Raw genomic sequence first — 18,324 nt, forward strand, 5'->3', positions numbered from 1 at the left:
AGGATGATTAATGAAGGCACCTTTTTCACAGAATGTCAGACTCTGCCTTTTTAACAACTGACCTTTCATAGAATACTACTGAACTCATAATTCCACTTTTGTTCAGTTTCTTATTAGTGGAGTTAAAATTAATACTTATGGGAATGATGGCTAAGGTGATGCACAGTAAATCTTAGAGCACATCAACCTTCTGCAGCGGCCACCAAAGGAATAGTACCTGCATTTGTCTACTCCAATAGCATAAGTATTCCAGTAAAACTCTGTGTCCTTTCAAAAGACAAATTAGGTCAATATTCAGCCCCCTTTCGAGCACAAAGCTGTAAATATGGAGCGAAAAGTTCAGAATCCTCACCAAACAGTTCCTACTGTACACGGAGGGGGTGTTTGTTCATCCTGCTGCACTGCTTGAAACTTCCAGGAGGACAGGGACATTTTCAGGAGGCATTTTAGCCACTCAGCCTGGGAGCTGCAGGGACTCATTCCCAGGATGGCCACGTGCAGCTCCACGCCCTAAAATTCACCTCTTCCAGCTGGGAAAAACAGCCCTGTGCTGTGCCAGCACAAGGATTTGGGGAAGGCACCAGTGTCATGAAGATAATCCCAGTTTTGAACCCACTACACCAAACATTTGTCCCAGGTGAACAAAGGCCCCGTTTCTCTGAGGTGTTTCACACCCACCTCGCTGCTCCTGTGGTGTCACACATTAACCGTTCATTTACTGACCCCCCAGAACACCAAAATTTAATGCTGCACGAGCAAATCCCCAGGGGCCACACGAGCATCACACATGACAGTGCCCAGGTGACGTGCCACGCCCTGCAGAGGACAGGACAGGACTCTCCTTGTCCCCCCCTCCTCCAGGATTGTCACCACCCGCCCTCCCAGCCCATCACAAATGAGCCAGGGCTGGATTCCAGCTCATGGTGACACGTCACTGCTGTCACTGCTCCTTCCCTGCGATGCCCCACCACTCCCCTCGCCCTGGAAGTTGTTTCAGCTGCTCTACAGTCTCCTCCTGGTCCCCTCCAGCACCTGATGAAGACAAGAGATGAAGGCTGACCGCAGACACCTCCAGCCTGTTGCTGCTGCCACACCTCCAGGGACAGGGGCAGACAGGGATGCTCCCACTGCTCCAAGGAAATTCCACTCAGCTCTGAGACCAGGTACCACAGCAGGGCTGCCTGGACCACGACTGCCCTGCCCAGGGAGATGTGATGCTGCTGCTCCATCTCTCAGGGCTCACGGGACATTCCTGCACCACTCGCTGCTCCTCGGCACAAACCCACAGCTCCTCAGCACAACTCACACCTCTGAACTGAGAGAGGGTGGGTTTGGATTAGGGATTAGGAAGAAATTCTGTCCTGTGAGGGTGGGGACACTCTGGCACAGGGTGCCCAGATTTGCTGTGGCTGCCCCTGGATCCCTGGCAGTGCCCAAGGCCAGGCTGGACACTGGGGCTTGGAGCAGCCTGGGACACTGGGAGGTGTCCCTGCCCATGGCAGGGGGTGAACTGGATGAACTTTAAGGTCCTTTCCACCCCAAATCAATCTGGGATTCCGATTCTGAGATGCCTGAACAAAAGCAGCTCAAAGAAAACACACTGGAACGTGTTTAGTTAGAGGAGAACAACACTAAAAAAAGCACATGAGCTTAAATCTTCAGTAAGGACATTCATTAACACAACTAGCTATATTTTTATGCCTTTTTAAAACCCTGCCATCAACTCTTTCCCCTCATCACTGCACATTAACATTCCTAAACCCTGAAGCCACGAGCCCCAGACAGTTTCCTATTCTTTAAGGCATTTTAAGACGATAAAAATGGGAAACTTTTTATTGGTACATGAAGATCAAAATCCACGCTCCGGCAGCGTCGGAGCTGGTGTCAAACACTTAAGACCTCACAGAACTGGCAGCAATTCTGTTGTAAAACGTGCAATAACAGCAGCAAACTGCAGCTTAATTTTTCTCCACACATTCATTGGCATTCATGGAAGGTCCATCCACATCCATTACGAGGGAAGGCATCTGCATTATGGCGAAATATTGTATCTTGCAAACAGAGCAGCGTTTGCGCTGCCTCTGCCCTTGCAAACCAAAGAGGGCTTCACCCTAAACGAGGTTTTGCAGAACAAAGCTAAAGGACGTTGGATGGATTTCAACCTCTCCTTAGAGATCAGGGTTTTTTGTGAGGTCAGCTGTGGCATAATTTAACTGTTCCATTACTGGAGACCTGAAAGCTGCTCCATGACTGGAGACCTCCGTGCATTACATTAATATCTACAGCCTGAAAAATAAACTCCTGCAACAGAAAAAAATAGTAAATTTTATTTTTCCAGAATCAATTTTACCCCTATTCCAAAAGAAAAAAAAAATAAAGCATTTCCTTCTCCTTTCAGGCTCCAGAAGCGCCTTCACACCAGGAGAAGGATGGGTGTTTTCCCTGCACAACAAACAGCATTTCACAACTTTATCATGGTTGTACATTCAGAAGTTGCCAGAGAAAAGAATCACCTCTGAAAAGCAGGAAAAAAGCACTGAAAATAATGAGTCATGTTCACTGGAGATGGGAAGTAATTCCTTAACAAGGCTCCCAATTTAGAAGTGCTGGGTGAATAAAAAGGCATTTCCCAATTAATGCTCACAGATGTGTCTTCTGCAGCCCAAAACAAAGCAGACCTTCCAATTCTGCCAGGGCCACTCTGACAGAGCCTGCAGTTGTGTGAGTTAGAGTTCCCTTGGTCATAAATCATCCTAATTACTATGGAATTTTGATAACAAGTGATAGACCTGAGAGAAATGTATGGAGTGAAGACAAAGTTACAGCGTGAATGCAGACAAAGCAAAAAGGTGCTGCAAAGGAGTGGAAGACTCGACAGGATTTATTTCATTATTTCTGCAATGCTAATGTGTAATAAATTAGTAAATAAGTGCTCATTCTGATGGTTCTTTTCAGGAGTTCCATAAAACTAAGAATAAGATGCAGCAAGCTTTTGGAATAAATATCAGTAAGTAAGAGACAATAATTCAGCGATACCTTCAATGATCCAGATGCTAAAACCAACCCAAAGCAGCCCTTCATTGCCACTCCTGCACAAGTTACAAATATTAAACAACAACAGGAAGAAAAGCAGCAAATCTTTAGTCCTAAAAATCCCTAAAAGTGACTGTTTGGGTGACACTGCTTTCAAAGTGTGAAATTTTACTGTACAAGCAATTTTGTAGCCTATAAAAGAATTCAATATTCTAGATCCACATCAGAGGGAAGCTCAGTCTGCCTCATCCCAGATGCAAACACGGCGCTATCAGCAAGTAAAAAGTCTAATCAAGGTCGTGTGTTTTTGTTTTCCTTCAGCTTTTTTCATACCTGGGGGTTGTTTTTTCGGCCCCTTGACATCTTTTTACTGAGATTTATCCCCACTTCAGACAACAGATTCCTTGTTCATTTTCAAATCACCTGCACGCACTGGCAATCACACCTACCAGGAAGGTTTTGCCGGTTTTTTGGGTTTTTTTTTTGTTCCTGTCTGCTTTTGTTTTGCTGCAAGCCCTCCCAAAAAGGATTCCAAGACGTATTTCCCAGAACAGGCAGGAAGCGGGACACGCTATCCCAACCCTGAGGATATCCTCTGTTCCACGCTGGGACATAAATCTCAAAGCCCAGAGGATTTCTGCATCGATGAGGAGCATCTGGACAAGCTCAGAGTCACAAGCAATATTACCCAGCCTGCAGAGAACTTCTGACCTGCAGGAGTTGAGAGGTGATCCCGACCATGACCGACAGGAAAACGGAGCGGAGGAAAACAGGGATCTGCTTTAACACAACCACAGCAGCAAAGGCAGAAAAACCTCCCAAAATATTCAAGAAATCAGTAAAATCCCCACAAGCAACTGCATCCACCTTGGTTTGTCATCCCTGCTACCAGAGCAGAAGAAATTAAAGAAAACCAGGCTGTTGTAAAGAATTCAGGTAGAGGTGGAGAGAGCCAAGACAGTCCACAGTGCAATGGTCAGGTCAGTGTGGACTTTGGAATTCCAGAGGTACAAACAGAAGACACTTTCTATATTCTTCAGGTGTCCATTTAGAATTAGAACAAACTCTTCTCAGAGGTGAAGAACGTTCAGGAGCGTGAAGAATGACTGCTTCCAAATTATTGAGGTATTACAGCTCAAACTGCCTTAATGGGAGCTGATTTATATTTATGGCCAAGTCTCACACAGCATTTAAACTTTCCACAACTCCTCCCCCAAGTGAGATCATTGAACCTGAAGAGTTTAAAAAATAAGGCAGGAAATATTTTCCATCCTCCTCTGTCCACACATCCAGCCATCTACACACCAGGATATTTAGTGTAGTTACCCAGCTCAAAGTTTTTGGTCAGCACAGTTGTATTTTATACATCAATAAAACCAAAGAACCACAGAATTTTTAAGGCTGGAAAAGACCTTTAAGATCAGCAAGTCCAACCATCAACCAGATGTTCAGCTTTAAACCATGTCCTCAGGTGCCACCCCCACATGGTTTTTGAACACTTTCAGGGATGGTGATTCCATAGTTTCCTGTGTCTGGTGACCACCAAAGCCTTGGTGTCCTTCCATGATGCTTCACACACCAATAAATGCAGAGGTCTCTTGGCCATGGGTGTTCCCTAGGGAGGACCAGGAACACTTTAGGTGTTCCCACTCAGGAGCCACCACTCTTCCAGGGAGACTTGTTCTCCCAGGATAGAACCCTGACCCCACTTCTAGGAACAATCCAGACGTTTTCTGCTGGAGCAGGAATGGCTACAATGAGAGCATTTATCTCAAAGAAAACTTTCAAGGCCTTTCAGTGATTTCAATGCCCAAAATAAAAGACGAGGGAACATCAGTTTGTTGCCCAGATAAACAATCTGGATGGACAACCTGCAGATTCTAAATGTTACTAAAATAGGCACCCTACCAGCTTGGTCCTGAAACATATCAAGACACTTACTCGTGTGGGTCCACGACTGCGGAAAAAACCTCATCTTTTTGAACATTTTCCTTCAAATTCTGGGCAAGCTTTCCATTTGGAGCAGAAAGCAGTCAGCATTTTCCCAGCTAAAACTCTGTCAGCAAGCACTGGACACTGCTCCTGGCCACAGGAACCACCCTGGAAGCGTCTGCCCAGCATCCCCACGATCAAATCTGTGTGTGTGTGTGTGTGTGCATCTGAAACCGGCAGCTGCACGGGAGCACCTATGAAACAATAAACTCCTGCACCCCGGCGGGCTGTGACACTGATGGAGCATCGCCAGCAGCAGGATACTCGGAGAGGCTGTTCATCATCATCACCTGAGCACAAGCAAAACCCAACTGTGGGATGACAAAGCCAGGGGGACGGGCATCAATAAAGCACAGGAAAAACAAGTGACAGGAAAACAACTGACTGGGAACCTAAAGGACAAAGTTTCTAACTTAATCTCATTATTTCTCGCTCTGAGCTGGCAGAAGGAAAAGTCCTCTGCCACAGCCTGCAGACAATTCTGACTTCATGTCTAAACCTACGTCGTGATGATAATACCAGGAAAATAAGGCACGATTCAAAAATCTATTAGTACAAGTGACAATTTGCACACATCAGCAGCCTACAGCAATAAGCCTCTCAAAGGTCAAAATTAACCAAACAAACTGAGAAATGCTCCAAACCTCATCTGAGCAGCTGACCACGACAGTTACTCAGAAACTGAGAAGCAATCAAAAAAGTTTTTATCACCACCAAGTGCCCATTTTAATAAGCAACGAGGCAATACTGAGTATTTACCACTTGAAGAATTTATGTGTGCTAAACAGCTTTAAATTTTTCAAAAGCCAGCAGGAATTTATTTCTTACCCAGAATCAGTGGGAACCAGCAAAGATGAGCTGGTGGGGGTCGATCTACAAGAGATCCGTCCTTGGAATTATCCTCGTTTAATGAAAGAGCATTTTAAGGATTTTGGGGAACATTTAAGTAAGGTAAATACTGCAGGCTCCAGTGAAAGCATCCCAGCCCCGGATTGATGGAACAACTCCTGTTCGTTCCTGGTGAAGAGAGGACAAGTCCCCATCCCAGGGCGAGACACCTCACATCAATCTGATCGGACTCTGAACACTCTGATAGGAAACGAGGATGAGATGGAAACCGGCACTAAATGTTTAATATGATCAGCAATTCCCAATTATTTCTTAAGTGTCTTTTCCCTGATAACTTTTTCCACTGCATGATCTTAGTGAGAAGATAATGGGAGATGCTGCTTTTGAATAAGTTATACATTTCCCCTGCTTTACTTGAACCTCACAACGCCACCATTATTAATATCTTTCCTCCACAAAACAGCAGTAGCCTTCCAAAGAAAAAGTCCTTGACCAAAATATCAGAGGATATTAAACTGAGAAGTGATCTACTGATGCAAATCATTAAATCTATTTGCATTTGCTTACTGAACCCTAGCACAGAAATTAAACTACATAGTGTGGGAAAAGAGCTGGTTTTGCATGGTTAAAAGGAGACATCTTGGAAGATCCGAGCTCTATGTCATTAATTTTCCTTCTTCCCCTCATTAACAAGTAAAATGTTTTCACTGCTTGAAAAGTTTTAATAAATAGGAAAAAGCAGGGCAGCTGACATAAGTTTTTAATGTAATATACAAGAGCTTTTAATATTTTTACATATATTAATGTAAAAGCTAAAAATAAATGTTAAAAGGTTACATTTGTGAAGAAAGAAAAATGGCATTTACAGTTACAGGGTAAGGTTTTAGAATTTAACTCTTTCTCTCCCAGCATGGGGTGCTGCGGAGCATTTGCCATTTCCCTGAAAATCCCTGGAATTGCAGGGATGAGCCATGGCAGAAGCACCCGGGGGTTAAGGACACACATTCCCTCCCAGCTCTGAGCTCCAGGGTGATTTACTGGGCTTTGTCCTACCGAGTCTTAAATTCTTTTTATAGAAGGAATTACGGGAGGCATTTTAAGAACAGCCATAATTAGCACAAGCACTGGCAGGGTGAGACCTTTGGGTTTCACTGAAATGTGTGAGCCAAAGTGGCCAGGGAAGACCAGGAACTGCTGCTGCCAACTCCAGCTGGAGCTGGGAAAAGCCGTCCAGCGCCAAGAAGCCAAGAGCATCCCAGGATCCATCACAAGGAGTGTGACCAACAGCTCAGGGGAGGGGATTCTGCCCCTCTCTCCCTGAGAGAGTCCTGGGGAATTGTGTCCAGCTCTGGGATCCTCAACATCAGCACCTGGAGCTGCTGCAGCAAATCCAGAGGAGGTGCTCCCAGGGCTGGAGCCCCTCTGGAGCCAGGCTGGGACACCTGGGGGTGCTCACCTGGAGAGGAGAAGCTCCAGGGAGAGCTCAGAGCCCCTGGCAGGGCCTGAAGGGGCTCCAGGAGAGCTGCAGAGGGACTGGGGACAAGGGATGGAGGGACAGGACACGGGGAACGGCTTCAAATTGGAAAAGGAGAGATTTAGATGGGATATTGGGAAGGAATTCCTGGCTGGGAGGGTGGGGAGGGACTAGGATGGAATTCCCAGAGAAAGTGCGGCTGCCCCTGGATCCCTGGCAGTGCCCTAGGCCAGGTTGGACACTGGGGCTTGGAGCAGCCTGGGACAGTGGGAGGTGTCCCTGCCCGTGGCCGTGATGAGCTTTAAGGTCCCTCCAACCCAAACCATGCCATGATTTCTGCTGGGCAGTGACCCCAAGGCACTGACGTTTTCAAACCCTGAACATGGACAATGCTGTGCGTGAACAGCAAAAGCCCAGTTCCAGTGTGCAGCACACAAAGCTTTGCTGCTCAGCTGGGCTGTGTTTGTCACCCCCACGGTTGGCCAGGACTCCAAAACCAAGACATGTTGTGACAGCCCAGTGATCACGTTTTGCAGTGCTGCTATTTTAAAACAGCAAAAAATAACAACAAACTGTATTAGATAATAAAACTTGTGCAGACACCCAGTGGAAAATCCCACAAATGTGACTCTTTCCTTCCAGTGGGGAAGACGTAGAGCTGTAATAGTGCTGAGAAACGATTCCACCAAAGAGGAGTGGGAGAATTTGTCTATGCAGCATCATCTCCTCGAGAAATTTCACAGAAAATAAATCCCTTCCTGACGCCCTGCCCTGTGCTCTGCCACAGACACGGTGCCTGGTGTGTCTTTACTAATGCCAGGAGTAATTCAGGCCAGGAGAGGAACCTTTCCACTTCTCGTGCCAGAGGTAGATTAATGCAGTGGAGCATTTTCCCATTGCAAATCCTTGCTGTACGGACGGGAAAATGGGCTGAATAATGACATGGGTTATGTTTCTATTATGCACCAGAATTAGTGGGTGTTTTGAATGTTGCAGCTCTTCATCTTGGGTTTCCTCCCTGAATTCTGTGGACCTCAAAAAAAAAAAAATAGATGCATAGATAATGCTGGGAATAATTTGAAGCCACAGAGGGTTTTTAGGGATTAAACAGAAGGGTGTGAGCACAGACACATCTGGATGTGGGTAACAGGAATCCTTCCTGCAGCTCTCCTTGAGGGGGAGAATTGAACGTCAGAAGTGTTTTACAGACAGGGGTCTGTAAGAGCAACCTGGAGAGCCTGGACTACCAAATGCAGTGATGGGAGCAACGTGCAGGGTTTGAGGAGAACCTGCATTGCGGGAGTTTCTAGAATCATGGATGGTTTGGGTTGGAAAGGACCTCAAATCCCCCCCAGTGCCACCCCTGCCATGGCAGGGACACTTCCCACTGTCCCAGGCTGCTTCAGCCCCAATGTCCAGCCTGGCCTTGGGCACTGCCAGGGATCCAGGGGCAGCCACAGCTGCTCTGGGAATTCTATCCCAGACCTTCAGCCCCCTCCCAGGGAACAATTCCTGCCCAATCTCCCATCCAGCCCCGCCCTCTGGCAGTGGGAAGCCATTCCCTGTGTCCTGTCCCTCCAGCCCTTGTCCCAGGTCTCTCTCCATCTTTTTCCTGTGGCTCCTCCAGGCCCTGTGAGGCCACACTGAGCTCACCCCAAACTTCTCCTCTGCAGGTGAGCACCCCCAGCTCTCCCAGCAGAGCTGCTCCGTCCTCTGATCATTTGGTGCCTCCTCTGGATTCTCTCCAGCAGCTCCAGGTCCCTCCTGTGCTGGGGCAGCTCTGCAGGTGGGGTCTCACCTGGGCACTGAATTCCCCCTTTCCTGCTGCCCACGCTGGGATCAGCCCAGGGCTCAGGGGGTCTCTGGGCCATGAGTGAACGTGGCCAGCTCATGTCCAGCCTCTCATCCACCAAAAAAATCTGCACTTTTATTTTAGTTTTTTTGCACAGAGCCCTCACAGGCTTCTCTGCCAAGATTTCAGGAGAAAACCACAACTGAGGACTTGCAAAACCCACTGCTATTTGACTCTTGCAACGCTGCCTTTGACAGATAATAGAAATGCAGCCGTGCTGTCAGGGAAAACAACACAGCTAAAGTCTTGTATTGATTACAGTGGAGTTGCTCAAGATTCACTTCAGCTTCAGTGAGAGAGGAACGTGGGTTCTGCTAATCACGCAGAATTAAATTCACCAGCCAGACCTGACAGTAAAACTTTGCCCACAAACCATTTCCAAAACCGCATCTCTGAGCTGTATTTCACGTCTGTCTAAACTCTTAAAAACATGCAGAGAGTTATTTTGTTTAAGTTTTGGAAGCACCACTTCAAATAAAAAGTTTTCCTAGCTTGATGCAGCATAAACAATCTGTAGCATCTCCACAAGAAACTATGAAAAACCCTAGCCCGGTTTATTTTTAATAAAAGGAAGACTATGCTATATAATAACTCTTCCTGCCACATCCATTGAATCTGCTGAAATAAAGATTGATGCCTGGATATTTGTAGAGACTTCTGCCACAGAAGGTAATATTTCTTTTTTTTTTTCTTCTCTATTTTTTAAAATACACTTCCCTGTTACTTTGAAGTAATTTGAAGTAACAAGCATCACCTCTCTATTGCCCAGGCATCTGCATGTTTTCTTTCCAAGGCAAGTGGCAGAAAACTCAACGAGATTTGTGAGAGCTTTGTGCCACAAGTTAAAAGATACTCGGAAATGAAAGGTTTTGAAAGAAGAACATTTATGCCAGAGTGATCTTCTGGTGACTGCTCCACACAGGCACCACAAACAGGCTCTCACTTTGCTCATCAGCACGAAAATCAATGTTTTCAGCATCAGGAGGGGCTCAAAGGCTGAAATCTTACGTGGGTTTGAACAAGCATCACCCAGAAGAACCAAGTGCTCCCTGAGCCTTGAAGTTTTTGGGAACAAGACACCCCAGGAGCAAAGAACAGGTGGGAGTGGGTGCTGGATCTGCCCACAGTCACTGGTGTTTAAACACAGAATTGTGGAATTCTTAAGGTTGGAGAAGACCTCCAAGATACTCGAATCCAACCATCAACCAGCAGCACCAAGCATGTCCTCCAGGGTTGGTGACCCCAAACCTCCCTGGGCAGCCTATTCCAAAGCTTTACAGTCTTTTCCATGGAAAGTTTATTCCTGATTTCCAGTCTGTACCTCCTTTGGTGACACCTGAGGCCGTTCCCTCTCCTCCTGTCCCTGTTCCCTGGGAGCAGAGCCCGACCCCCCCGGCTGTCCCCTCCTGGCAGGGACTTGTGCAGAGCCACCAGGTCCCCCCTGAGCCTCCTTTTCTCCAGGCTCAGCCCCTTTCCCAACTCCCTCAGCCCCTCCTGGAGCTCCAGCCCCTTTCCCAGCTCCACTCCTTTTCCTGTCCTCACTCTCCATTTACAGCTCATCCTAAATCCATTCATTTCTTTACCCCAAGTATGTTCTCTGGCTCATTCCGGTTTTCTCCTCTACCACATGAAACAGAAAAATCTCTTGTTACACAATGCTCAAGGAAAAACTGAATGAGGAAGAGTGGAGCCTCTTCCAAAGCCACACTGCCAATAATCCTCTCCTCACGTAAGTCAGATGCTCACGGTAAACCAGGAATCCACTCCGAGCAGCAGAGCAGTCACACCCCTGCCTCCTTCCGTGGCTTTTTACTGTGCCCCTGAGCTCCACTAAGTTTCTTAGCCTTGGCGGATGCTCAGTGGAAAAATAGGAGGAGTGGCACTCTCCCAAATGCCTCCCACTTGTGGCATCAAAGTGAGATATCACTCACAGTAAATTTTACAGTATGAGGAATGAAACAGTTAGCAAAGTTGACATTTAAACCATCACCACTGGCCATGATTAAATACCTCAGAGATGAGCAGAGTGGTTCACACCTCTCCGAGTTATTGTTCTAGGCTCTTATCAGACTCGATGCCTTTGCACACACCTGAGATTTCCCTCCCATCCCTAATAGCTGGAAACCTGCTTAAACTGAGATTCTGGAGAGTTTCTGATGATGTTACAGTGACAGAGAGAAATTGACTGAAACACTGGTGAACCTCTTGAACTGCAGATTCACCCTAAAAGGTTGGGGCAGATTAAAAACATGGGAAGGGCCAAACTGGCTTCTTCTTCTTCCTCATCTGATCTCCCTCAGCAAGACGGAGGGAAAGGAAACACTGAGGAAAATCGCAAATAACCTGCAGGGAACACAGAAGGCAGATGGGATCACACTGCTTCTGAAAGAGCACAAAGAGAAGTCTGGGTGTGTTCCTACAGCACCAGGAAAACGCAGGGTTTGACCACTCAAACAGCACAGCAAGTCAGGCTGCCCAACTTTCCTCCCCAAACACTCAGGATGCACCCAACACCTTCTCTGCAGCCTCCCAAATTCAGGTTCACACCGACAAACACACAGTTCCCCAGGCCAGGAGGAGGAGCAGACCTGCAGCTGCCGTCTCCTGCAGGAGATGGCAGCTCAGGCTCCCCTGGTCCCACATCCCAGCAGCCCCAGAGAGCCAGGAGGGGCTGTCCCCAAAACATCCCCACCTTGGGATGTCCCACCCAAGGACGGCAGCGACAGATCACAGCTGCTCAGCCGAGCTTTTCAGGGGGAAACTTAACGTTAGTATCCTCAAACGCCAAGGTGAACGAATAATATTCCACACTAGGGCTACGGGCATTGCCTGGGATCTGTGCCCACCTTTCAGGTGCCAGACTGAACTTTTCATGTCACACACACTCATCAGTGGGATGATGGTGGTCATCCCCCCACGTGCCCAGCAGGATTCTCCAGCCACACACTGAAACCTGCTCAGTTTTCCACAAAACACGTTTTACTACAGCCCTTTTCCTAAAATCCTCCAGTTCCCCCAGTGCTTCCCTGCCCCACGCTGACCAGGCAGGGAGCTGGGAAAACCAGGGTGGTTTTCCAGAGGGAAGAGGGAATTCCTGAGAGAATCTGGATTTTTGCAACACAAGGAGAAACTGCTCCCTGCTGCCATCCCAATGCCAAGTCAAGAGCCCACATTTCCAAAGGATTTTGTGCTGTAAATATTCAGCAGAGGGAACGCCATTGGTTTGTGCTGCTGCATGGGGTAATTTACTCCTGCACCCCTGGAATGAGACAAAGCTTCTCAAAACAGAGTCATCCCAAGGGTGGGAACACCACAGCTGAGAGCAGAAAGCAGAACAACAAAAAAACCCTAATTCTGCAACTCCAAAGCTGCTGAAGACACTTTGAAGGAAAATAACAGTAAAAGAAAGGGTGTTTCGCTTTTGGACATGAGCAAGAAGTGTTAAACATTTGCAATATTTCAGGTGGGGATGCAGGGATGTTAACCATTAGACTGGCATGTACTGAAGGAAAAACTACAACAGCTGATACAGCATGAAATATATTTATTATATACTATTATTATATATTGTATATAATACTATACACAATATATATAGATAATGTAACTTACATTTTATATATATATATATATAAAATACATTTACACAACTTAGACACACTTAAGGGTTTTTGAAAAAAAATATGAACTGTGAAGCTGAAGTTCTTAGATGAATTTGTCCAGATTAAGATGTCAAACCTTCAGGGACCTGTTTGGATCAGGGCATCCTTATCACAGAACCCTGATCACAGAACCCCAGCCTGGCCTGGGGCCCTCAAATCCCCCCCAGTGCCACCCCCGCCATGGGGCAGGGACACCTCCCACTGTCCCAGGCTGCTCCAAGCCCCATCCAGTTCCAGGAATGGGATCCACATCATGAATTTCAAAAGCCAGGATAAAGATTCCTCCTCTCCAAAAGAAACCATCCCCCCCGTGACGTGTCTGGACTTTTAAACCCCGGCAGCTTCCCGAGGTGCAGAATAACCTCAGGTTATTACAATTAGTTTCATCTCATTAATAGATCAATTTCTTTCAAGCATACTGAAACCGGGTTTTACTTTGTTGCTTCTCCTTTTAGGCTCCATTATAGTCTGTGTTCTTAAGTTTTAAGGAGAGCCATCAGTGAGGAGGCTGTAATCTCAGGTGATTAATTGCACAGCATTTTACAAGCTGTAAAACAGAGCGAGATCTCCGCAAAGCGATTATGCCATTAACCAGCGGCTCTTATCAGATTTTTCTACAACCACCAGGTTTGTCTGACAGATTGCAAGTCTTAAGTATTTATATATTTCAAAGGTTTACTTATTTTTGTTGTTAAAAAAACCCTAAAATCTCTATTGATTGTTACATGCAATTCCACATGAGAAGTCCCAAGCACCGTGGAGCAGAATACCAATATTTATCACCAGACTTGTGCTCATTATGGTTCTCTCTGACAGGGGTCCATTAAAATCAATTTTTATGTTTCTTATGGTTTTTTTTTTTTTCTTTTCCACCCAATGTTCTTGCCATGGCGTTTATTAGCCAGTTAGGAGAAACACCAGGCACTGCTTTGTTTTTATTTTATTCTGTCGAAAATAATGAGGCCAGATTTAACAACTATTCACTAGCGATGAGTAGAGGAGATTAAATGTTATACTTCGGCACAAACATTTACAGATGGCTTTAAAATTTTTAGAACTTTATCAGTGCTAAAGACAAAAGAAGTCCCACCTTCCTACTGCAGATTTAAATTCTGAAAGTAATCATAAAAATAATCTCCTTGCCTTTAACTTCAGAGTTATTCCTGAGTGATAGACCCTCTAATGTAGTAATTTTTGCACATAAATCATGCAGCTTGTGAGGTTAAGAGCTACCAAGATGCCACTAATGCCTCAAGATGAAGTGAAGTCAGCTCACCACTGAGAAAAGCGAAGCTCTAGAACGGGTGAAAATTAAAATTTAGGAGAAGGGTGTAAACTGTCCAGTTTGTGCTGAAGAACAAGATCATGAAAACCTTCAACCAATGAACATGGCCACGTTACAAGTGAGCAAGTCAGATATCCTGGCAAAACAAAACCAGATTTTTTTACCAGATGTTCTGGTAAAAGAGCCGCAGCCATCCCTACAAATGGCTCTGAGAGCCCCCAAATCTTGCTCCTACTCTTATTCCACTCCCTCACTGACATTTGCCCTTCACAGGGTGAAGATACTCATCCCCTGGGTTGTTCTTCAGGCAGATTTTGCTCTGCAGCAAAGCCAAGTTCCAACTTTATCCTAAATACTCATTTGTTTCCATTCCTCATCAGCAGAAACCCAGCACTTAAACCAGAACCTGAAGAAAGTGAAGCACTTACTTCCATATCACTGGAGTTGGCAAAACTGTGAAATCCAGAGGCTGCAGAGTTTTTGTACGGGACACAAAATCATATTTCAACCAGAACACACAACATTATGCTCCATATTCCTGATTAATTTTACACCCATTTCAGTTATGAGGAGAATAAAATAGGAAAACAGGCATCCTAAAAATCCATGGAGAATTTCAGAAGCAAGCACAGGATGAGGAAAAGACAACGTTGAGAAAAGAAGCCAAACCTGTTTGAGTCCTGTCAGTGGGAGCATCAATGCAGTAGACTGTGGAAAAGCGGAATTTAATTACCAAACCCAGTTGAAAGACCAGTCTTAGAGAGGTCTGAGAAAGCCTAAGGAGTCTTGATTTTGGCAAAGAAATTTGGCATAGAAACTCAGCATCTAATTCTGAATGAATTCAAGGTTCCTTCTAAAAACGTCACTGAACACTTCCTCACAAAATAAGGAAAAAAAATATCCAATATCTGGACAGGAGAGATGGACTCCAGCAGACTGAACACAGCTTACAACAAAGCGGAAAATGCACTGATGCCTCCTCAGCCAGGCCTGGATTTGAGACATCATCTCCACTGCCACGTGGGATCTGTTCCAAACTCCAGGAGACATTGAAGCTCTGGGAAAACAACTAAAGCTCTCACGAGTACTACACAGTAATTAAAACAATCCGTCAGTCCTGCCTCTACCTGTTGGTGCATAGATCTATAGATAAAAATATAAAAATATAAAATATTAAAATATTAAAATACAATAATAGATGTAGGTCTGCAAGATTTGTGAGGTGTGCGACGATATTTTACCCTCAGTGACATTTACATGCGCACCAAAAATTAGAGGGAGGCAGGAGATTCTTTCAAAGCTTCCATTAAAAGCACTTGCAGTTTAAAATGTTTGATGATATTTTTGAGGCAGCAGAGGAATTGATGCATTTTGGAGTCCTTAAGGGCACAAGAGCCTCCTCCCAGTAGGAGCAGCAAAAACAAGTGTGCTCTCAGATCCTCTGGGCAATCTCTTTCCTCCAGCACGAACACGGGCACAGGATCAATAGGACATGAACTCACCCACTTGGCAGCACGCTCGTTTTGGGAAGTTTTATTTCATGTACGCCCGTTTCACACCCCGATATCTCGATCTTCCCCACGGGGCTCAGCAGAACCACGTGCTTCTCCTTGCATGGAGATCCTTCCTGCTTGGGATTCACCTGTTCGAGGAAATAAAACCCTCTTTAACTGCAAGGAATTTTCACCAAGGGCCAGATTTGAGTAGTTTTCGAAAGCAATTTGAAAAAAAGGCAGGAAAACGGGGAATTTCAAGTTTCCTCAACGACAGCACGCACTTTCAAAATTCCAACTTAAAATGATCCATCCTCAGAAGTCAGCACCTAAATCAAAGTCTCAAAAAAAAAAAGAAAAACCCCATTAACTAGCAGCATAGTGATCTTCATAAAAATGTGAAACAGCAGCAGTTTCATGGCTGGTTTATCAGCTAAAATCCGATGTGTTGTGACACTTATTTAAAACAGGATTGTTGTGACAACAAAGTAGATTCAGTGGTTTAGAGCGGCAGTGTTATGCAAATAACAGCTGGAACACAAATAGAATATGTCTGCTGGAAAAGAAAACATATGAAAGAATCAATCATTCCTTAGGAAAAGGAGCATATTTTTATTCCCATTGTTACCAGTCTGGTTTTACGATTACTGATAGGATGCAGTTGGAAACAGCTGCCAAGTATTTCTCAATATTGGACAAGACCAACAATAACAGACTTGTCAAATCCATCTTGGCTAAAAAAGCCAGCCCAGTCTGGATGTGTGGGTTGTATTTACAGTTTGGTTCGTGCCATCCCTGCAGGAGGACAGGACAGAACACCACCAGTGTGTCCACTGCAGCCACCCAGACACCAACCCTTGCGTCCAGACCACAGCCAGGGCAAAAATCCTGGGCTGCAAAGAGCTCAACTCATGTGAAACTGGGAAAAAAGTGAACAACCGAGAAACTGTGAGGCAGCACAAGGTAACTCCATCAGCAAGCACGGAATAAAAGGATCCTACAACTGTTTGGGATGGAGGGGACCTTAAAAACCACTTATTTCCACACCTCCCACTGTCCCAGGCTGCTCCAAGCCCCAATGTCCAGCCTGGCCTTGGGCACTGCCAGGAATCCAGGGGCAGCCACAGCAAATCTGGGAAATCTGTGCCAGGGCCTGCCCACCCTCCCAGGGAACAATTCCTGCCCAAAATCCCATCCAGCCCTGCCCTCTGGGAAGCCACTCCCTGTCCTGCCCCTCCAGGTGCAGGACCCTGCACTTCACCTACTGAACTTTGTGAAGTTTCCTGCTACACTGAGAGACAAATAAATTTCTTGGATTTATTTCATTCACCTCCCTGTGTTCAAGGCTGGATGGGGCTTGGAGCAACCTGGTGCAGTGGAAGGTGTCCCTCCCCATGGCAGGCGGGGGTGGGATGAAATGAGATTTAAGTTTCCTTCCAACCCAAACCATTCTGGGATTCCATGAATGACAGAGCAGGGGCTGCATGCAGGGCGACTTAGAGCTGCCCACTGCTCACAGCTGTGCAGTAATTAGTTGTTTTCCAAACAAGAGAATCTTTTCAAATCCCATTATTAAGTGCTGTGGAATGAAGTCACATCTGTGAGTAATACAATCAGTGTGAGAGAGCAGAAAAACCATCAGGCTGACAGTTTTGCGTAACCAGAGCAAAAGCAAACCTAAACCCCCGAATTTTGGGAAGCTCTTACGCAATTCCCCCACTACGGACACGCAGCAACCAGAGCAGCCTGGAGAAGTCCAGGAACTGCAGGTTCCCCGTGGTTTATTTACTTTGACTTCGACCCCAATTGCTAAATAATCAAATGTTTGGTGGCACCACAGAGAAACTCCTTCCCAACCAACCTTTCCCACTCCTCCCTCCTCGAGGACACGGGAGAACCTCCTTGGAGCAGCACCTCGCTGCAGAAGTCAGCAAACAAGCAGTAAAAGTTTACATATGTGGCAAACCAGCACACATTCCTCATGTTTATTGGTGTGACAGCCCTGAACCAGATGCACTGAACCTCACACCACGTGCTCCACCACCATAACGACTCCGCGATCAGCTTTTCCATCAGAACAAAACCCAGGATGCAGGGAGCAGCAGGGGAACTATCAATAACCCTCTGAGCTCTGCCCAAGTTGAACTAAGCTTTATAGATGAAACCTTGAGCGACTGCAGCTCCTGTCTGCAGCCTTGTTTATCATATTCATCGGGCAGCAATGTTTAGGAGGTTTATTTTTTGGAAAAGGATGGAGCTGCAGGACATCAATCCACATCCACGTGCAGTTGGGTTAGGAGGCTCCAGGATGAAGGTCACTGACAGATGCACAATGCAGATTTGTCCAGATGCTAATTTTGTCATTTAGGCTGGAGGGGAGGAGGAATTTCCTCACAGAAAGGGTTGTCAAGCACTGGAACAGGCTGACAAGGGAAGTGGTGGAGTCACCAACCCTGGAAATGTCCCAAAAACATGTGGATGTGGCACTGCAGGACATGGTATAGTGGTGAACACGGTGCTGGTGCTGGCTGGACACCTCCCCATCCCTGGAATTGTCCAAGGCCAGGGCTAGGAGCAGCCTGGGACAGTGGGAGGTGTCCCTGCCGTGGCAGGGGTGGCACTGGATGAGCTTTAAGGTCCCTTCCCAACAAAACCTTGGTGATTTATGAAAAACTGGAAGAATT

At 46.1% G+C, this 18,324-nt stretch overlaps 1 protein-coding gene across 1 annotated transcript in view; it reads right to left on the reverse strand.

Annotated features, from left to right (window-relative positions):
• The window catches only part of MGMT (O-6-methylguanine-DNA methyltransferase), a 137,039-nt gene that overhangs the window by 101,348 nt on the left and 17,367 nt on the right, over window positions 1-18,324 (reverse strand). The window contains exon 3 of the mRNA XM_066190714.1: window positions 15,650-15,789. Within this exon, the coding sequence (XP_066046811.1) occupies window positions 15,650-15,789 (140 nt within the window). The remainder of the gene's footprint in view (window positions 1-15,649; window positions 15,790-18,324) is intronic.

Source organism: Chamaea fasciata, unplaced genomic scaffold, assembly GCF_029207755.1.
Source record: "Chamaea fasciata isolate MVZ Bird 193981 ecotype frontalis unplaced genomic scaffold, bChaFas1.0.hap1 SCAF_9, whole genome shotgun sequence".
NCBI lineage: Eukaryota > Metazoa > Chordata > Aves > Passeriformes > Sylviidae > Chamaea > Chamaea fasciata.